Below are 20,687 nucleotides of genomic sequence, written 5' to 3'. Positions count from 1 at the left end.
TCCGAATGGCCCAAATGGCCCAACTGGCTCTTTGGCCATTTGATGATTCTCGGATCCGTGATCGGTTCTAGTTCGTCTGCTCTGGAGTGGGCTAAAAGCTCTCACGCGACTTGGTGAGCGAGGGATTCGGGGTCATTTGCTGATTTTTTACGACTATTTCTATCTTAAAGATACAAGTTTATTTATGGCCGCGCTGTAAAGTGCGCGAGTGTGTAAAACGCAGGGAATGACATTGCAACACCCAGTGAGCAGGATCCGAATCCGATCCGAATCTTAAACCAAATCAGAATGGAAATGGCCCCTCCGGTGGGAGTGCGTTTGGATGGGATGCGATCTGATGGGATTCAAGGGGAGTGTGTTTGGGTATGGGAACCACTGGCAGGGCACTAAACATGCCGCTCGAATGTGGGTAAGTTGACTCGACTTTAATGTGCCTAGCCAGCTAAATGCAAACGCACCAGGGCCCTGGGATCCAGATGCAGCCACTGTGGGGGCCACCAGCCATCACGGCTGAATGCTAAAAGGGTTCGGGCCACATCGTTGCGACCCCCGTTCCCTACTCCTTTTTTTCCACTGATGCGCCTCATTAGGACTGACTGGAAACCAGTTTCCGGCGATGAGCTGCAGCGTTAGCGGGAGCGGCGGGCGGCGGACGCAGGCCAGACAATTGACAATTTAAACGAATTTCTTTCAAACACAGCACTGACATGGCCCGGCACAAATGACGAATAGTGGCGGATGCCCGAGCCAAAGCCAAAGTTTACGCATGAAATATGCACCACCAGGAGGCAGAGTCGGAGCTTCCCTCCCCTTTCTGGCCTCCGTGGCCGGTGGCTTGCGGCCAGTTGCAGTTGCAGTTGCCAGTGGCCAGTTGTAAGCTGCAGCTCCAGGGACGCACGTCTGAAGTGTCATTCATCTGGCCATAAACGCATTATTCAATATGCACTGAGAAGAATTGGAGTGGTACACCATTTCAATCAAGTATTCGTCTTTGAAATGTTCGCATTCGGAATGGACATGTTTTTCTATATAGATCGTTATAAAAAATAATAATAATAATAGAAAACTTTACTTGCTATTATGTTGCTGATGATTTGAATCATCATGAGCACAGACAAAATATGGTCTGGTAAGCACTACACTCTCCAGATTTCTCCCAGTACATCAGCTAGACAAACGAGGGATCGGCAGACGAACCACAACAACTGCGGCATCAGTGGTATCAGCAGCAAGAACAACTGCAGCAACAACGACGACGTCTGACTAAATGCCTCATACTGTGCGCGATCTGCGGTCAGGCTCCTCGACTATCTGTCCACCGGCTGATCCGTCCGCTCGGCTTTCAAGGTTAACAAGTTGCATTTGCAATTTGGCACTAGGACTGACTGGCCTTCCAGATTTGATGCCCTGCCGGAGCAGAAGGATCGTTTCCCCGACAGAGAGGCCATGGGACGGTGCTTGACATCGCTCCTTAATTCCTCGACCGCATCAATCGCTTTGGTGAGAATTAAATGTTTATGCCTTTTGTTTGGCCAGAACCCCTCCCTCCGCCCAACGACTACTCCAACCCGCCTACTACTCCGCTTTAATGAGCGACCTGCTCAATGCACAGAACCGAAATCAAAAAATCAAAGAGCCCCAGCGAAGTACAGCGAAAAGCACTCTCATCGAATCAAATGATACCCTCGGACGGACGACACGATGTTCCCACCTTGCTGGACCTGGCTCGGAATTTGGACTCCAATTATAATAGACCCCAAACGGGTGTCAATGCGGAGGAACAGACAATTTCAAGAGTTATCTGAAATTTTTACATTTCAAACATTTTTAATGAAGAACGAAATGAAATTGTAGTTATTCAACTTTCCACAATATTTAAGGTTATTGCCATCAAAAAGCATTTAGCAATGTATCATTAATGAACAGAATGAGTAATATTTTAGGACTACATTAAATTATATATATTATTATTGCTGTTAACGTTAAAAAGTTGTAAAGAATATTTTTGTACGGTATTAATATAGGAAAAGAGTCAATTTCAACGGAACTTAGAGAATAAGAAATTATTTATTGATATAATAATAATTATATCATAAATTATAAAAAATGATAGACAAGTTATTTGCGTATTCTATTGGTTTAGTTGTTGCCTGAGCAACACTACTTTCAATCAACTACCAGTCCAATGGCACCTCCTCCATGGCACAGGCTGGAGACCCAAAGAAGCGATGGCTCCAAAGAGCATTGGAGCAAGGAGTCCGCAATAATACGACGCTGATCTATTATTCGCTAGATTGTAAAAATGTAAAAATCACGCTTTCGTGTTGTGTATAAATTGAATGCAATTTATAAATGTCCAGAACAGAATTAAATCCCCAGCCGTCGGCACAAGCCACGATCGGGTGATGGTGATTTTTCAAAATAAACAACCTTGAGCCGAGGGCTCTGCAGCCATATACCTCCATAGCCGCATAGCCCATGGCCCCGTGGCTCCATGGCCCCATAGCTCCAGAGGTCCAGAGCCGAGAACAATTGCCAGGGCCCAGGGCAACAATAGACGGCAGCAGGCAGAGCCAAAAGGATCCGCCAGATCCGATCCCTGGGAGCAACAGATGAAAAATTGCGCCAATTGAATTTGACCAGCGATTGTGGTCGATTGCTCCTCATCGCGAGCTGGCAGCGGGAGGGGTCTCGAGGATCGGGGAGCCTGGCGTGGGGCCGTGGTAATCCACTGGGCGGTCGCTTAGTTTTCAACGCATTTATCAATACCCAAGTGGATCGCCCTCCTCCTGCGAGTTCCTCCGGATTCCTTTCCAGGCGTTGACAATGCCAAGGGCGATGCATTGCATCGCCTAATGCATTGCGAACGGAATGGAAAAGACTGCCGCCGTCTCTGATTGGAGATGAAGCCACAGAATCGATTTGCCACAGCTTACGTCATCCTGACGAAGACATGTTTCCGCTTCAAAGGCGACTTTCTAAGTGGCTGATTGTGAATACAATACAGGAATAACAATTGCAATGTAAGGCGTCCGAAATGTATATAAACTATAGTGTTATTCAATTCCGAACTCAGTTGCAGGGGTGTAGCTATTTATAGTAATTAAATTATCTTTCTTCTGTGGAACGGATTACACATTAGGCTGATCCAATATCAGCAGACTTGTTTGAATCAATCAGTCATAGGGGAGAACTGCATCAGCAAGGTTGAGCTATGAATACCTGTATCTCCTCAATATTGGTAGTGTTGGCCATTTTATCTTTCGCTGACTACTCCGTGGTAAGGGTGAATCCGTCTATCTTTAATTTTAAAGTATTATGGAACTTACATTTATTTTAAGGCAGACGGGGATCGGCACCTAAATGAGAACTTAAATCAAGCGACTGTAAAGAAAACTAAGTGTAAGGATTACATGGATACGCATAGTATTTCTATGTTATTAATTCATTATCCCTAGATGGTTGGCAATGTGCCGGGGTGACGTGCCCCATAAAGTTTACGGCATCTTGTAAGGTAACCAAGATCCTAAAGCCATCTGACCTACAGCACACCGAGCTCCTGATTTTATGCATGGATAAAAACGATAAGCCGATGTGTGGGATAACACGAACTCGCAAAGGCGTAATACAGGAAGTTTTGGACGTGGACGAAAACGGAAATACGATATATGACAAAAAGGAGGTGATTTCAGAGAATGATGGCACTAAAATCCCTAGGTGCCCACGAAAGTAAATGATGTGCACTGATCGATTTCACACAAATATATTTTATCTACACAAGGTATTCAACTTTAAATGTTATGGACTATAAAAATAATTACACATTTTTGTGGCAACCAAATATGGTTTATATATCTTATAGAAAAAGTATTGGTATAGTTTGGCAACTAGAGTGTGCATATAGAATTGAATATAATAGAACTAACAGAATGTGCTACACATAAATAAAGATAACGAACACAAAAGATAACGAAATAAATATTTTTATAAATTGAACTAAGCTGGATATGATTGAAAATTAGGTCTATGAGACTAGGCACAAACACTCAATTCACTAATTGCACCTTTTAGGAAAACAAAATTCGAGACTAAACAAATAAGTACTACAAAAGAAATGTAAGTATTTGACTGAAAGCTAAATTATGCTCGTCTAAGAATGCTCGGCCACCGCTCGAAGTTCTTCCATTAGGGAGGGCATGGGCTCCACTCTTCTCTGTGGCCGATCAGCACTGATAAGCCTGCTTAGCTCCTCCATATCAGACTGGCAGGCGGAAATACCCTCTCCTAACTGGCACAAATTCGGTTGGCATCGCTGACTCCGCTCAATCAGATCGAATATGAAGCTGTTGCGAGGGCGACATGTTTCATTGGCGGTTTGCTGAACGAGCTGTAAATCAATTAAGGAAATTCAAGAGAAGCCAATCGGAGGGGAACACACTTACCTTCTTGTAGTCATCAATAAGATTAGCCACCTCATGGGCGGGTTCCTGGGGCGTGTTGCTAGCCGTCGATTTGCCCGAGTCCGAGGCCTCAAACCGCGCTCGCTCCATTACCAAAGTTTGCTCCAGACACTGTGGAAGGCAATAAATTGTGTAACAAAGAGTTACTTTAAGAGAGTAAGACTTTACATACCTTAATTTTTGACAAAGCTTGCTGATGCCTTCCGCTGATCTCCGCCAGCTTCATTTTAAGCCCAGGAAGCTCTTCAGCCCTTCGATTGTTAACCCTTCCATTTCGCAGTTCCTTTCGAAGAATTTTGGCCAACTGGGGCCAGCTTTTTATATGTGGTAGCCTCCTTCCTGTTTCCATCTCAAGAACGTGACCAAGAGATCGCAAACACTCTACTGCTTTGCGTTCTTCTCGCGCAATTTCCTCCTTCTCATCTAGCAAAGACTTTACCTGGCTTTGCAGCCTTTGCATGTTGATCGAGGCACCGGAGTGGATCTCCAGATTCTCTTGGAATGTTTCCTTCAAAACCTGTAACTCTAGTCGATTCTCCTCGTCCTTGGCTTGGCTCAATTTCTGGAGCTTCTGCAGTTCATCATTTTGTCCAGCGAACAGTTCATTCAGGTGCTCCAATTCCACTGTCTTATGCTGCAGTTCTGATCGCATTTGTTGTTCCAAGCTTTGAGTAGCTTGCAGAGCATCTAACAGTTGTTGCCAGTCTGCTTCCATTTCGTTAGTGCTCTTGATTTTAGCTTCTTGCTGTTGAAGCAGTTTTTGGAGCAGCGAAACGGTGTGCAATTTCTGGCTCTTGACATCTGCTAGTTGTTGTTCCAAAGATTCAATGCGTTGAACTAAAATCGGATCTTCGAGGTCCGTTTGGGTCGCTTGGGTGTGTTTCCTTTCTGGGTGGGTCGATGATCGTTCGAGTTTTTTCAGCTGCGCTTGCCAGCTCTCTGTCTCTTTGCTTTGGACATCGATACGGGACTCTGCTTCGGCCAACGCTTTTCTCAGCTCACCACACTGCGTTGCATAATCTTTGAGTTTCTCCATTAGCTCACTTTCCTTTAAGGAACCGTTTTGCTTCATTTTGGCAATCTCGATTTGCTCCAGTTCCAATTGCTGTTTGGTCTTTTGACACAAGGAGCACATTTCGGCATACTGTTTTTGAAGAATGTCCACCTTCTGCTCTAGATTTTTCAAGGTCTTTTGCGCCTCACTTAAATTTTCTTTTAAGCCTTCCTTATCTAGTTGTAAGGAAGCCAAAGAAATGGTTAAATTCTCCACCTGCTCCAGTTTCAGAGCATTGCTTTGCCGAAGCTGAGCCTCCTCCAAAAGTTGTGCCTGCAATGTGAACTCCAGTTGCTCAAGCTGACGCTGCTGTTCCTCGCGTTGTTCTTTCATATGAGACATCAGCATCAGCTCGGTCTGAAGCTCGTTAAGGGAATTCTTTAGGCTGGCGATTTCACTCGTTTTGCTGTTAATCTCTTCGTGAAATTTCATGCTATAAGAGTGCATAATTTCCATGCTGCTCTCCCGGGTCAACTTTTGTTGGTAGTACTGTTTCAAATCCAGGAACTCTTGTTCCTTTAACGCTATAAGGTGCTCCTGCGTTTGCAGCGTCTCGTTAAGCTCAGCAATGACTTGGCGGAGCTGATTACGCTCCGCGGTGACACGGCGTAGGGCAGTGCTCCTCAGCTCCAGCTGGTGCTCCATTTGACTTTTAAGGTCAAGTAGTTGCTTGCATTTCCCAGTCACGTGCTTGCTTTCAAGCTCCATGCCAACAACAGTTTGCTGCAACTGCGAAAGTTTTTCTTCGTGTTCCAGACTGAGCCTCTGGATGTCGTCCAGAAGCATCTTCTTTTGCTTTCGGAGCACGTCTATCAACTGACGCTGATCCCGTAGGCGCGCTTCCTGCTGTTTGGCATCAAAGGAGGAGTCGTGGGACTCCGAGTCTGCTTTAACTGGCGATGAGCCAGGGGATAATGGTGACCCCTGCTCCTGCTGCTTCTCCAGAGTGGCGCATTTTGTGTGCAGGCGGATTGATTCTTGCTGCAGCCTCTGGTTCTCTACCAAATACTTCCGCTCCTGTGCGTACAATCGTTCTAGAGTCTCAAGCCTGCTGTGCTTCTGGGACTTAAGCTCCTGCTTGTACCACTGCTCCGATTTTAAGAGCCTTTCCACCTCACTGCGCGTCCGAAGCAGCTCCTGCCGCACCAGAATCATCGATTGGTCCGGTTCCGGCTCCGGTTTCTGAGCAGGATCTCCTCCTCCATCGTCGCTAGTGCAGCTAAAGTGCCCGGAGTCGTCCGCAAAAGCTGTAGCGCTCTCGCAGTCCAAATCCATAACCGAGCTGAAAAAATTGTATTGTGGGAGGGTGAGTTCGTGGCTTAAAACCAGTTTTTTGGGAGTAGGGAGTATGCAAACCAGCAGTACCACAGTACCACACAGAGATGTCCACTGAGACGTACTAGTTGAAGTTCCCGAACACTTGTTGACGGTTGTTTTTATGTTACTTGTTAGTAACTTTCCCTAATTAACGATAAAACTACATTTTAAGCGAAATAAACAAAACATGCAAAAACTTTTGAGTCGAACAGCTGATTGCGAAAACAATATGACCACAATGAATCAAATTGTTGTGCCGCAAAAAAAATACCAAAAGAACTTTTTTGTGTAGACTGGTTCCAGATTATGGCGAATGCAACACAGAAGCTATTGAAATGTATTTAAAAGTTATAATTAATTACAACACTGTGTTTTCAAAATTGGTTATAAAACAATGATTTGCATGATAAAATAAATTGTCATAAGCCCAATTTTAAAACGCACTATTGCCTGAACACCCTTACTTAATAAATTCAAATTGGGACTCCAAAGCGCTGGCCACACTAATCCAAAAAACCATCACAAAAACATGAATTCTTATTAGCCAGTTAAGAACAAGTGAAAACTGAATTTTTCCTACCGTGGCAGCTAGAATTGCATTCCGAATCGCGTCATATGATATTCGTTGGTGCCAGTAGTGCCTAGCGAGGAACGGAGCACGTGCACGATGTGAGAACGACCTGCAGGCAAATCGAGCAATTGCGTCGTGTTACAAAGCTGTGGCCCTGGCCAAATCCCAACCAACAATTTGCACATCATGGCCAGTGCATCGGATGACTCGGCATTTGGGGGTCAGGAGGAGCGGGAGTCCTTCACCATCTATCATCAAGGCAGGGAGCTGCAGCTTCACTGGCGCGGATTGCCTCCGCTGCAGCGGGTTCCCGCGTCCCGGATTTGCAGCATTGCAGGTGGGGAACTGCTTCTTCTGACCACTGACCACGCCCTCTACTCCGCCAAGCTGCAGGCAAACCGCGGCCACCTGGACCTTCAACTCCTGCGTACCGATGTTGTGGATATGGACTTCTGCTCTGGCAGTCAGGAACTATTCGTAGTCCTCACCAATGGGTCTGTGCAGCGCCAAGCCACGGGATCTGGCCGAGATGTAGGTCATCCCCATGCGTGGCAAACCCTCGGCTTCGACCCCCTCGAATTGCATGCTGAGGGCGTACGCATCCGACGGGTTTGCTGCTCCGCCCAGGGCGTTGTCTTCGTCAGCGCTGGTGGGGAGACCTATGTCATGGGCAGTTGCGGCGAAGTCTTCAAGGCGGAACAACAGCCTCGACACATGCGCCTTTACGAAGAGGGCAAGGAACTGCTGGACTTAGCAGCCGGAAACGAGCACTTTGTGATGTTAGTAGCTCCCTACAACCTGGCCGACGATGTGCTCCAGCTGTCGGTGGCCAGTGCAAAGGAAGAACCCGAGGATGAACGGGCCTCTGTAAAATCCCTAAGCAGTGACCACTCGGAGCGCAGCATTGCAGCTAACACAAGGCACCTTCTCCACCAAGGATATGCTCTGCTCCACACACAACTTTTCACATTCGGAGCCTCCAATAATGGTCTCCTGGGCAGTGGGGATCACATCCGGAGGGCCAATGTGATGCGCCTGCAGAAACTAGACAGCATGGGCGTGTGCAGCATTGCAGCTGGACTAGAGCATACGGTGGCCCGCACTCTAGACGGAAGGCTCTACCACTGGGGCCTGAACAACCACTCTCAGTTGGGTGAAGATGTCAGCTCGCCCATGGAGATCACCATTACTGAAAACACGTCAGCTCTACCCATAGAAAAGAACTCGGCGCTTGAAGCGACTTGCGGCGACTACCATACACTGCTGCTCAATGCCTCGGGTCAAATACAATCCCTTCAACCTGCGCCTCCAATGCGACATCTGCAGCAGTCCAGCACATACGCGCAGACGCTTCTCCAGCTTCAGTTGGGAGCAGCGTGGCCCAGACAACTACGTTTGCTCATGTGTTCTGGCGGATACACGCTTCAAAACCAAAGGCAGTTCCAGCGACAATATCACTACTATCTGAGTCATCTACAGTCACAGTTACAACTGCTTCTCAAGCACCGACAGGCAGTCCAAACACTCGAAATCTGGCAAAGGCAGTCGGCTCTGGAGCCGCTCAGCGCCCTCGGTCCCTTGCTGATCAACTGGGAGCGAATTCTGTGCCTGCTAGTGGCCACTTTGCATTCGCTAGAGGGATTCTACCGAGCGGACTTTGTGCAGCCTGCCGACCTGTTGTTCATCTGCCATTACAAGGAGTACATCGATCTGTTTGACGGCTACACAAAGGCCTATTGCGATGTGTTCTCGGTCAATGGATTTGGAGAGGCGGTGGTCGCCATTACTGGACTCAGCAGCCCGCTGGCCGAGCTTAACGAGGAGAGCTATGTCACTCGGTTGTTCCAGCAACCCTTCAGTATCTACCAGCTGTTTGTCCAGTTTATGGAGCTGCTGGTGAGGACGCAACCTGAGTACGGAGAGCACAGGGTGGCCTGGTCGGAGTTCGCGCGGCACAGCTGCATCAGCCAGGAGCTGGCCGTAAACACCAAGGATTTCTGGAGCAGCAACGATAGAAACCCCAGGATTGTGCAGTTCAGAGGGCGTCAAAGAAGGGTTATTTTGACGTCGGCTTTGGTTCCATTGAAACTAGTCACTTCTGGTATCAGCAGGTCAAGCAACAGTTTCATTCTCTTCTCGGATTTCCTCTGCCAGGTAAGCGGAAACTCGCTGTACTCGTATCCCTTAACTACCCTGTGGGTGTGGACCGAAGGCGACAGCCTGCGCTTGACCACGCCGGAAAAATCCTTCCTCGTAAGCACCCGTTCGCAGGAGATGCGCAAGGTGTGGCTGGACCAGTTGCAATCGAGCATTGTCGCGTCTTTGGGCAGACCTCTCGGGAGTCCTGTGCCCAGCTATCGCTCCACGGGGTACGAGTTTAGCCGGGAGCACCTAAAGTTCTCCAGGGTGAAAGCGTGCGGTACCTGGAGAAAGGGCGTTCTCCACGGAAATTGCTACCTCGAGTATCCGGACGGAAGTGTATACTGCGGAGAGCTGCAACACGGGATCATTGAAGGTGAGTGATAATTATCCTGGGTGTTATTTAGTTATGTAGCTTCTATGTAGAATATCCATGATTATCCTAATCGATAGTTTAGAGATAGAAAAAAGCATTAAAAGAACGTTATTCCTCAGGTTTCGGCAAAATGGTGATTCCGACAACGGGCCTGTATGTAGGTCACTTTAAAGGTGGCCGGTTCCACGGCCACGGTGTTTACGAAATGCACTGTAAGGATTCCCCCGAGAGCGAAGTCTACGAAGGAAATTTTTGCGAGGGCCTGTTTCACGGCCATGGAATGATGCGGAACAACCGATACATCTACGTGGGCGAGTACCAGGCCAATGCACGCAGTGGATACGGAGTGATAGAGGACCTGGTTAGCGGGGACAAGTACATGGGCATGTTTGCGGACAACAAGCGATCTGGAATCGGCAGCTGCATCACCAACCGCGGCGACTATTTCGAGGGCAGCTTCTCCGGAGACGATCTCACAGGTAGTGGGGTTGCTGTATTCGAGAACGACTATTACTACGAGGGCGAACTCACGCTCCACGGCCCAAACGGACGGGGGGAGTACTACATGCCCAGTGGAGATGCCGGTGGAGGAAGTGGGGCCATGGGGACCGGGGAGTTCGACGACACTTGCGAGCTAATTGGAAACAAAATGTTTGGACAGCTTAGTGGTACCTGGGACACGGTGCGGATTCAGGCCGGCGAACTGGTGCTAAATCGGCGCTTCCCTAAGTACCCCAGGTGAGTCAAAAATAACTACAAAAGTAGTCCGATGACAAGATAAATAATGTCTTTACTGTAGCTCCCTTGGGCGCCAAGTGGTAGATCACAATCGCAAGTGGCGGTCATTGTTTAACAACTTTGAATCGGACCTGGCTAATTGCACGGCAAGCACTAGCAGCTCTGGAGGCAATCAATCAGCTGGCACCCTCAGAAAATCCTCGAAAGCCACTTTGAGCACGGCCCAAATCTGGAACTGCATAGCGGTGTACATGAGCAAACAGCGGGCTCGGGAAGGAACAAAGCCTGGCAACTACTTTAACAACATCTTGCTAAGTCTGCCGCTGCCGCAAAAATCATCCTCCCCACTGGCAAAGGCCCGAACCACCACAAACGCACTGAGCAAGCTGCAAACGGAGGCTGCTTCGGCGCTGGACTTCTTGGGATTTCCACCGCGACGAATCCACTCTCAAGAGGCACTGAACAGCAAGCTAGAAGGATTGCAGAGAGCGGATAGCTTGATTTCTATGGGCCACAATACATCTCGTGACTTGGACACCAGCAGTCTGGCCAGTTTCCAGTTGGACCAAAGCCTCATGAACAGCACTGTCAACGGCGATGAATCCAGCACGCTTAATGAAAGCTTTTCAAAACTAAGTCACAACAACAATAACAGCATTTCGAAGCACATGAACAACAGCGATTGCTCGATAACATCAACAACGTCTACAACGAGTGCAGTTCTGGACCAGGTGCCCAGTTTTGGAATGGCTTTGGTGCTTACTGAGCAAGATGTGGCTTCCATACGTTTGTACCTGGAGCAGGCTTTTAAGGATCGCTATCACCCGCTGTACGTGCTGAACGAGCGCATTGCGAACTGTTTCCACTACTCATATGGGTATTGGAAGGTTAAGCCCACCCCGATTTTGGCCAAGCAAGCCATGAGAGAGTGGGAGTCCATATCGCGTCGCATTTACCGCTTTGTGCGGAAGATGTTTCCAGCGTTGCCCGAGGAACTTTGTCAGATGGAGGGCAGCAAGGAAGTTATATCGCATATTACCCTATTATACCCACTCGTGCTATCAGAGGGCATCTACTCCACTTTGTTTGTGCTGTATGCAAATAAGTACAGTCGAAAGGACGAAATGTATCGGCAGAATCTGAATCTTGCCGAGAAACTAAAGGACCAAGAGCTTGTTGAACTTATGGGCCATGAAAGGTATACTAAAATGTCTACGCTGTTTTACCTTTCTTATAATTTTCGATTTTGCTTTCAGTTTTCTGCACATTGTAATGTTGGATCCCAAGTTTGAGGAGTCCGTGCAGACGTTGAAGGAACTGCAGGAGAAGTTTAGTCCACAGGACATGTTGACTGTGATACAGCGCAGCACGCAGCTGCTAACTGAGGCCTACGAACACGCCATGGCAGGTGAGTCTCAAAGGTCCAGATATCCGTAAATAGTTTCACTAAACAGTTCCGATTCGCAGCCAATGCCGCCCAGCTCAATGCGGACAACATGATACCGCTCACCATGCTCACGATGCTGCGCGCTGCTGTTCCCCACTTGGGTGCAGAGTTGGCCTTATTGGACGATCTGACCGGTGGCCCCAATTTCCAGGCCGAGATGAATGGAATGGCGGGCTACTGCTACACTACACTGAAGGCTGCATATGAGCACGTGACGTCGAGAGCTCTGCAAAAAATCCCCTGAGCGCGGCTCAGCTCAAAGATTTCGAGCTCCGTTGCCGAAAAGGCCGACACATGATGTTTTAGAAAATTAGTTACTTTTTGTTGGCACTGTTAAGTCTCGGTGAATAAGAAACACAACTGTTGATTTCCCGTAAATAGTCTGTATATACATAGAACGACGAAATTCCCTCATAGGATTACGGGTATTGATTCTGTACAGCCGCAATTGGTTAGCCCCTAGTACAGCGTAGAAATGTGTATCTATATATTTATGTATGTATTTATCTGTATCTGTTTTGTATATTCTAGGCCAACGCGTTAACATTCCAATTACTCACCAAAGCAAATAAACTATCTACACACATTTGGGAACTAAGTCTTTTCTATTTCCTTGAGGGTCTGCATCTGGTCCTGGTCCACAGGGAACAGGCTTTCCGCCATGTGCGACGCAAAGTTAGTTCTGTCCAGCTTATACACAATGTATTTTTCAGGAAACTTTGTGCCATCCTCGTAGTTGTACACCAGGATCACCTGATCGTTCTGCTTGGCGATCTTTCGCTTTACCAAATAGGCCAACGCGTATATGGCCTTTAGAAAGACGTTCCTCCTATGTGAAATAATGCACTTGGTGCGGAATGGAAGCATGGTTACGTTGTGGTAAATGGAAACGTAATCCTCGGCGGAGCGCATGTTACTGACAAAGAGAATGGGGGCGTGGGGCCGAAAGTGGGAGATCTTTTGCACCATCCGCGTTGTGACTCCAATCACGACGATGGCCACCGCATGGACTTCTATGGAGGCAGTTACCACGGCACGCGCCAAGCTATCCGCTCCAGTGTGAGATCGATCGCAGTAAGGAGTATTGGCCAGTGCCATTGGGCTGATCTGCTCGAAGATGGCGGATTGCAGTAAGCGGAAGTAGATTGTGTTTTTCGGCTGCGGGCACGTGGTCACGTACTTGTCCGGATAATAGAACGTGTAATAGTAGTGCGCCGGGTCCACCCTAAGCTTTTGCTCATCCAAAAGCCGCGGATCAAAGATAATGGGTTTCTTCGCAGCGTATGTCAACTGCATAAAGCACTCGGCGTCGGGGCACAGGTGCATTATGTCCGGAACAGTGGCCGGCTCCGCCAGTTCCACCAAGAAGCCGTCGTAGCGTTTGATCGCCCAGTTCAGCTCCCCCTTGCAGCCCTGGACCTCGTTGAGCACCACTCTAGCGTACAGTCTCATGCCATCGCAGTGCATAACGGACATCGCGTTCTCCAAGTTGTCCACGTACTTTGGGGTCCCCACGATATGCGATACTACCACATTTAGGCCAACCTCTCGGGCGAAGGTAAGGTCCTCTAGCTCTTCGTACGAGATCCGGAAACGACGACACCTCGCCGGGAATAGCACAGGCATGTGGGCGTACAGCATGCCTCCTCTGGCCACACAGCACCTGAGGTGGTCCGCGTGGACGCTCCGCACCATCAGTTGAATGTCCTCGCCAATCAGAATGAAGTCCAAGGGGTTCACATCAACAATCAAAAAGCGGGCATTCACATATATAACATCAGCGTTGCTCCGATCCGAGTACTGCCGATCCACGGTCAGGATTACCTTCTGGCCCTGCACAAGCTCAACGCACTTCTTGCCCTCCTGTCTGAACTGGTTGCTGAATCCGCCGGTGAACTGGTGGCGCGGTGATATCTTCACCATCACTGAAGACGTCACGGGAAAACCCAACTCCTTAGAAACACTGATCTCCGCCTCTCGCAGCTTTACGATCAGGCTCTGGTTGTCATGCTGGGTGCCCTCAAAAAGGTTGACCATAAAGCATCGGACTCCGCCCACTGAAAGTAAAGAGTTGTGTTGTAATAACAACCATATAGGTGCAAAGGGTTTTAGCGAATAATTCTAAAAATAAGCAGACAGAGGTAGACAGAGGGTCTCTTAAAAATGTCATAATTCGGATTGACGATTTTGATCTGAGTGCACCAATAAAAACCATTGAATATTCCTAGAAATATGTTCTAACATGGAAGGTTAAAATCCTAACAAATGACGCAAACGAATTGTAAACGCACATAGATGGTGTTTGATCTCGAGATCGCAGTTCGTCATCGACGTCAGTTCCACACACTTGCGGTTCTCGTTGGGATCGGTGCCGACTGGGGTGGTCAGGATCTGAAAGTCTTTGAAGAAGCCGTGCCAGCGATCCTCCTCGAAAGATATGTTGCACGGATCTTCGCTCAACTCCTCGAAGTCGAGTTCCTCCTCCGAGGCCGAGCTGCAATTCGGGTTGAAACCCGAATGCAAGGAATACTTCGATCGGAGGATCGCCATCTCGCTTCCACGGTTCATGCTGACTTCTTCCTCCTGGCCTAGTAGGTGGTAGAAGGTGTTGCGCCGTTGCATAACATTTAGCTTCTCCTTGGACTTCTGTAATTTCTCCACGTCCACGGCGATGATCCGCAACCGGCTGAACATGTTGTCTATAATCGACTCGAAGGTCGATGCCTTCCGCTCGCCACCATCCTCATTATCGCTCATTGCTGGGGCTGATAAAAAATTTTGGAGTCTAATCAAAAACTGTGTGCTTGTCAAATTTGCTATGGAGACTGGGGACTTTTTAGAAAGAAAGAGATTCGTGCCAAGTTTGTAACAGGTATATGTAGTCAATCTACCCATGTAAGTCGGCTCGTCCGTATGATCTTTGGAACCACAAATCCAGATGAACTTTAACCATGCACAATATGCCACCCCAAATAAAACGACCGGAAGACGCCAAAAACTATGTCGTACACTCTTTTGAAAATATTTAAATGCGATTAAACGTATCATTTCAATATCTACAGCTCTAATTTGTCTGCCTCCCTTTTGTTACAAAAAATGTGGAAAAAGTGTAATTTCTTGCTGATCAATAACTATTTACGGGACTAACTATTTCTATTACCTATTTTAAGATTTTAAGTCTAAAACAAATACTAAACTATATCGTGATTTGGTTATAACTGCGTTGTTTTTAAACCTGCTTTATATGCATTGTTCTACGTACTTTAACTGCTCTTTTATCCACAGATGAAATAATCTTTAAAAAAAAAATTATAGATTATCTAATCCTATACAAATTTTTTTGAAAGATCGATGAAATTAACAATAGTTCCATTGCATTTGAATGCATTTTCTTTGCTTCGAGTTAGTTTATTCATTATTCAATTGACCAGAGCGATATGACCACATGCATTTGGTATAATTGCGCTTAGTCGAAAGGATAAAATCTTTTATATCCATCGCCTAAATAAATACACAAAGATTTCGTAATTTGGGGTGAAGGTTTCCAATTTATACACTTATGGCACTAAAGTCATTTCTTGCGAAAGCTGTACAAATCAAGAGTGATTGAATCATTACATATATGCTTTTGTAACAGCAAACGCAAGGGTGGCCATTAAATTACATAATCTTAGGAGGCATGAGGCTAGTTATCCGCATTAGAGTCCCAACCAGATCGACCTCCTCCTCCTCCGAACCCAGGCGTGAGTTTATAGTTTTCCTGCCCTTTAGCCACCCATGCATTTCCCATTTCCACTCAACATAGTTTCTGGTTTTCAGTTCTCCAGCGATAAAAGAAACCGCAATCCGAAGCGCAGGTAACTTTTGGTTTTTGTTGCCGCTGCTGTTGCTCATTTTTGTTTATTTCCGTAATTTATTTGCCTGTTTTGCCTTTCCGAAGGCGAAAATGTTAAATTTAGCATCAAGCGTCAAGTGAAATGTTTACAATGTGAGAGAAAGTTAAATTGAAAAGCGGGAGGGAGGCGGCCGTTCAGTTCGGAAAACTGAAAACTGAAAACGGGATCCCCAACTAAGCGTTTTAGAATCTATTCGGAATCTTGTTTCAGCGGAGGCCCAGCACTTGAGCACCCCGAGTTCCGCCCGAGAAACGAGGAAAACATAAACATCCAGGAATGTTTAGAGAATAAAAATGTTCATATTCGCTGCTCTCTACTTTTTGTGTCTTTTCCCCCTTTGTTGTTTATTTTCCCCCAGCCAACGTGCGGATACACCGGCTGACTAAGACCAAAACCAAGACCCACACCCTTACCCGTACCCGTAGCCGTGCGGACACGTACCCGGACCCGGACCCGGAGTGGGGATACGGCTGGAAGACTGGGTGTGGCCGCAGCCATGTTTAGACTAAACAGCCGATCATGGAAGAAATGTGGAAAGTGTAGAATTCTTCCCGCTCGACTGCGAAAAGCGCTTGAACTTTGACGCCGAACTGCACTCATCGGTTGGTTCGATTTCCCCCTGCTTTTCTTCCTTCCTTTTTTGCCCCATTTTAGACACGGATTTTTCTATGCCAGGCGGCGTGGGCGGGTGGAGTGGTGGAGTGGGCGGAGTGGGTGGAGTGGGTGGTGGGGCTGCCCATCTGCTGCCATTGAGCACCAGCATAAATTGCCTGGCTCCTTCTCCTTGGCTCGCGATCGGATGGGATCGTGTGGGATCGTATGGGATGGTTCGGATCAGCTCTCTCCCTCTCTTTTCAATTCTCTAGGTCCTCTCCTTCTATCCGAACAGCGCCGTCCCGCTTGCACGTCCATTCATTTCGTGAATAGAATTTTCTAAATGTCTTTGAGTTTTCAAAATTTTGGAGCGTAGGTGCAGTGCGTCGCGAAGCGTCAGCGTGTACGGTTGGCTTTTAAGATTTTAAGACATTCCAAAGGCGATCGGAAAAGTTGGCAGTAATATAGGGAAATTCCACCCCCCGAGGGAAAAACCAAAAAAATTAAATTGATGTTAGCCCGTTTCAATATTCAAATACTAAGATTAATATTCGTAGTGAGCAGTGCTGGAGAGTAGGGTTCCCGGAACAGGATCCATTCCGTACTCTCCCCACAGAAGTGGGCGTTTTTCGGTGCCTGTTGCCAGGTCCCCAGATGAACCCCACCCACACAGATACACACACAGACACACACACACCCACACTCGCACACACTCTGGCGATAATTTTTCATCTTTCCAATATCCCACTCGACTGGCGAAATATTCGCCTCTGGCGTTCGGCTAAAAATATTTGAAAATCCAAAAAATCCACTCGTGTCGCTGGCGGCCGCTTCAACCTACTACGGCCGCCTGTTTTTCATAATTTTCAGTTTCGGTTTTATTTATTTACCCTATACATGCATACACATACTCGCACGTCCGCCCATTTTCCGCCGTCTTTTTGTTTTGCGACTGCCGAAAGTTTTGCCCGTTTCATTTGGCATGTCGTCGTTTTTGTTTATCCCACCCTGCCGATTTCCCGGCTTTCGCGGCTTTGCCAGCCAGCCCGCCCTTGCACCCTTGGCCGTGCATAATCTGCATTTTCTTGCCGATTTCCACACTTTCCCACATTTTTCGCGGCCTTTGTCTCTTGCGGAGACGGATTTCGGAGCCGGAGTAGGTGGATGGCGGTCTTAATTGCCAGCCCCGTGGTACAAATCACAACCTAATGGGCAGCCTCCTCCACCCGAGTGGTTTACAACTTCCTTGGCCAGATATCGCTGTAGATGATTGGATATATATGTACATATAGTACGCATGTATGTACATGGACGGATAGTTGGCATCGGAAGACAGCTGTGTGCATTGGCAGATGCCATCAAAATCATCATCATCATGATCAGCACCATCATCTTGGTCGCCCATTGCGTATGTGGGGGAAGTCCATAAAAAAAAGAAACCAAACCAGCACACAGTTATAAAAATAAAACTATTTTCGTATGGCGTGCATATAGACGCTCGATCATTAGACGGCAGCAGAGCCGCCTCTTGGCACAGTTTTCCAGAGCACAGATTGGACCATAAATCAATCGAACCAAATTAAATTAATTCAATTCAATTCAAAACCAAATCCGAATACCGAACAAGAACCAATCTCATCACGGCGCCATGTGTGCGGATCGGTATGTGAAAAGTGGATACACAAATTCTAGTCGATTTGTCTTTTTCCGCTTACTGGCGTTTCATTTCCACAACGACAGGAAAGGGAAAAAGGCGTATTTACTATGAGTTTGCCCAGCGACTTGCAGGTGATCCAGGTGTGTATAGTATTAGTAAGTATTCCATCGTTTGCTGGTGTACACTGTACACTCGAGGATATATTTCATCTGACTAATCAAAGTCAGCTGACGCAACGACGCGTGCAACTCATTTTGCGGCTCATCTGCAATCATTATCATCAAAATCATGAGCATCTAACACAAAGTCATAAAGTCGCCAAAGCCGAAGAACTCTAATTAAGTTTAAAGATAGAACCTCTCATGTTTTCTGTGGAGCTTCGTGCGTTTTAATGATCTTTTGGTAATTAAAAGTTGAGAATGGCAGCGAAACTTTCAGTGCAGGTATATAAAATCGCGGCGAAAATTATTCGGAAAGAGCTTATAAAAATCTATTGAGTATCGGAACACAAGGGGGACAACACCCAATGACTAATTTCCTAAAATTACAACATTTTGGAATACGTATTTCCATTCACTAGCAAGCGCATTTGGAAATCGAACACCAAGGCGGAGAAAACTCAAAATCGTGCCAGCACTCATGTGCTTAGTAATTTTTCCGATTGCTCAACACTCAAACGGTATTCAGGATTTTGATTAATAATTAATTATAACACAGCCCGAACAAAGAAACAATATTTGCCAGATTCCCCGTACATGCGGAATCCAACAAATTGCTTCGTCCGCCTTCAGCGATCCAATTCGCATTCAAATCGGGGCATCTTCGACTTGGCAAATGTATCGAAAATTAAATGTAAAATTTATTGTTGCATAAACAGAATGCCAGGAATCGGACCGCATCCGAATCCGAATCGAACGATGCGTATGTGGCACCTTTAAGTATTCTGCCCTGCTCATCCACCCATCCCACCTCCATCTTCACCTCCGTGCCCATCCCCATGCCCATTCCCATTACCGTCCCCTTTTCCAGCTCCATCATATGGGGCCCCCAGCATCTACATCTTCATCTGACCGGCTGGTACTGCTATGTGGAACGCATATAGAATGGTCGGCTGGAGAGGATGGAGGATTTGGTGCCGCCTCATGCCCACTGGCCAAAAATAACATCAATGGGGGCAGGCAGGAATCAGCGCGGCGACGGACGCCGTGTGTTTGCTTTGTTTATAGTTTTCGTGTAAACAATTGGCAGCGGAAAACCGACTTCCCGCCGTGTTGGCTTTCGAGAAAAATCGAATCTGGAAAATGCCCAAACAACACAAGCAGCCGAAGCTCAAACAATGTAATGAAATGTAGACAGGGCAACCGAAATAGAACTAATGGTTAATGGTCGTTATTTTCCAGAAGCTAAAAGAATACCTTACCAAAAATGAAGCACTTGTCAAATGAATAATCTCCGTTTCAGAAATAATTTCTAAAAGTAATATGATTTCCGTAATCTTTTGAAATGAATGCAAAACATGTTAAACTTTGTTTTTGAATTCTCCCAAATCCGAATGCTACTATAGCAGAGATGAGTAAGTGAGACCCTGATCCGGGGTCGAACATAAATTAGGAATATCAAATTGCACGCCGAGACTCGAAATTGCAATGGGAGATGGCAGATGGGCCTGGGTAAGAAGCTCGCTCTTTAATTAATTCTTAGAACGGGTTTCAAGTAAATACCCACGGACTCAATTTGTACATATGGAGTGTATGTAAGTGAGTGTCTGGATGCTGGACGATAACCGGTAAACAAGGCGACCAGCAATTCCAATTCCACTTCAGTTTTGGCAATATAAAGAGCAGTCTTCCCTCACTGGGAGTCAATTCAAAGCCAGCTTCCCATCCAGACAGCAGCATGTTCAAGATTGTGAGTATCGTGCCGCCGAGAGACGATCACTCCAAGGATTAGCCCATTCCTAAACCATCTTTCCAGCTCATCGTCGCCCTGGCCCTTTTCACGGCCGTCGTGCTGAGTGCTCCGGTGGACCACGTCACATCCACCACCCAGCCACCGGTGGCCATTCTCGAATCATCTCACGAAAAGCACGAGGATGGATCGTACAACTTCTCCTACCTCGGCGAGGACGGCACTCACAGGATGGAGGAGGCCGTGGTCAGGAACCAGGGCACTGAGAACGAGTACCTGGAGATCAGCGGCTCCTACTCCTACTTCGATGCCAACGGGCAGGAGGTGACCGTCACCTACAAGGCCGATGACCACGGATTTGTGCCCGAGGGCGGAGCAATCCTGCCCCAGATTTCGCTGGCCGCCAAGCAGGTCAGCGAGCAGGTGCCCCAACCAGATCTTGACTATGCTAAGCCTCCTAAGGTCTAATAAACGAGGCACTGAAATGGAATCTAATTGGTGTTGTTTTAGTTGTGTTCCCCAGCAGAAGC

The 20,687-nt window shown here is 47.1% G+C and overlaps 5 protein-coding genes across 6 annotated transcripts; 3 read left to right on the top strand and 2 right to left on the bottom strand.

The window, feature by feature from the left end:
• The first annotated feature begins 3,138 nt into the window (after window positions 1-3,138).
• Window positions 3,139-3,784, top strand: LOC27208239. Its single transcript, XM_016183843.3, has 3 exons — window positions 3,139-3,280; window positions 3,342-3,402; window positions 3,459-3,784. The coding sequence occupies exons 1-3, from the start codon at window positions 3,215-3,217 to the stop codon at window positions 3,731-3,733; spliced, it is 402 nt and encodes a 133-aa protein (XP_016032879.1). The 5' UTR covers window positions 3,139-3,214; the 3' UTR covers window positions 3,734-3,784.
• Window positions 3,748-6,789, bottom strand: LOC27207179 (early endosome antigen 1). The gene is made up of 3 exons (XM_016182912.3): window positions 4,633-6,789; window positions 4,443-4,571; window positions 3,748-4,387 (listed from the first exon to the last, which is right to left on the bottom strand). The coding sequence occupies exons 1-3, from the start codon at window positions 6,787-6,789 to the stop codon at window positions 4,151-4,153; spliced, it is 2,523 nt and encodes an 840-aa protein (XP_016032876.1). The 3' UTR covers window positions 3,748-4,150.
• A 513-nt stretch (window positions 6,790-7,302) lies between these two features.
• LOC6739045 (alsin homolog) lies at window positions 7,303-12,688 on the top strand. The gene is made up of 5 exons (XM_002085803.4): window positions 7,303-9,917; window positions 10,037-10,655; window positions 10,717-11,853; window positions 11,912-12,063; window positions 12,123-12,688. Exons 1-5 carry the CDS (start codon window positions 7,589-7,591, stop codon window positions 12,344-12,346), a joined length of 4,461 nt encoding a protein of 1,486 aa, XP_002085839.1. The 5' UTR covers window positions 7,303-7,588; the 3' UTR covers window positions 12,347-12,688.
• LOC6739044 lies at window positions 12,578-14,939 on the bottom strand. Of its 2 annotated transcripts, none has more exons than XM_002085802.4 (2): window positions 14,394-14,939; window positions 12,578-14,159 (listed from the first exon to the last, which is right to left on the bottom strand). In XM_002085802.4, exons 1-2 carry the CDS (start codon window positions 14,857-14,859, stop codon window positions 12,697-12,699), a joined length of 1,929 nt encoding a protein of 642 aa, XP_002085838.2. In that variant the 5' UTR covers window positions 14,860-14,939; the 3' UTR covers window positions 12,578-12,696. The 2 variants fall into 2 exon arrangements, with proteins under 2 accessions (XP_002085838.2, XP_044778807.1); XM_044922872.1 differs by having other exon boundaries at window positions 14,450-14,591.
• A 5,109-nt stretch (window positions 14,940-20,048) lies between these two features.
• On the top strand, window positions 20,049-20,652 carry LOC6739041 (endocuticle structural glycoprotein ABD-5). Its single transcript, XM_002085800.3, has 2 exons — window positions 20,049-20,157; window positions 20,224-20,652. The coding sequence occupies exons 1-2, from the start codon at window positions 20,146-20,148 to the stop codon at window positions 20,623-20,625; spliced, it is 414 nt and encodes a 137-aa protein (XP_002085836.1). The 5' UTR covers window positions 20,049-20,145; the 3' UTR covers window positions 20,626-20,652.
• Window positions 20,653-20,687: the final 35 nt, after the last annotated feature.

Source organism: Drosophila simulans, chromosome 3L (genome assembly GCF_016746395.2).
Source record: "Drosophila simulans strain w501 chromosome 3L, Prin_Dsim_3.1, whole genome shotgun sequence".
Classification (NCBI taxonomy): Eukaryota; Metazoa; Arthropoda; class Insecta; order Diptera; family Drosophilidae; genus Drosophila; species Drosophila simulans.
The sequence above is the reverse complement of the archived record's forward strand: the minus strand, read 5'-3'. Positions and strand labels throughout refer to the sequence as shown.

Coding starts and splice junctions, on each gene's coding strand:
- LOC27208239 (XM_016183843.3), top strand. CDS start 3,215: ATGAATACCTGTATCTCCTCAATATTGGTAGTGTTGGCCATTTTATCT. Junction 3,281..3,341: donor CTTTCGCTGACTACTCCGTG/GTAAGGGTGAAT, acceptor ATTTATTTTAAG/GCAGACGGGGATCGGCACCT. Junction 3,403..3,458: donor GACTGTAAAGAAAACTAAGT/GTAAGGATTACA, acceptor CATTATCCCTAG/ATGGTTGGCAATGTGCCGGG.
- LOC27207179 (XM_016182912.3), bottom strand. CDS start 6,789: ATGGATTTGGACTGCGAGAGCGCTACAGCTTTTGCGGACGACTCCGGG. Junction 4,572..4,632: donor AAGCTTTGTCAAAAATTAAG/GTATGTAAAGTC, acceptor TGCCTTCCACAG/TGTCTGGAGCAAACTTTGGT. Junction 4,388..4,442: donor TTATTGATGACTACAAGAAG/GTAAGTGTGTTC, acceptor ATTGATTTACAG/CTCGTTCAGCAAACCGCCAA.
- LOC6739045 (XM_002085803.4), top strand. CDS start 7,589: ATGGCCAGTGCATCGGATGACTCGGCATTTGGGGGTCAGGAGGAGCGG. Junction 10,656..10,716: donor CGCTTCCCTAAGTACCCCAG/GTGAGTCAAAAA, acceptor TCTTTACTGTAG/CTCCCTTGGGCGCCAAGTGG. Junction 12,064..12,122: donor CTACGAACACGCCATGGCAG/GTGAGTCTCAAA, acceptor TCCGATTCGCAG/CCAATGCCGCCCAGCTCAAT.
- LOC6739044 (XM_002085802.4), bottom strand. CDS start 14,859: ATGAGCGATAATGAGGATGGTGGCGAGCGGAAGGCATCGACCTTCGAG. Junction 14,160..14,393: donor CGAGATCAAACACCATCTAT/GTGCGTTTACAA, acceptor CTTTACTTTCAG/TGGGCGGAGTCCGATGCTTT.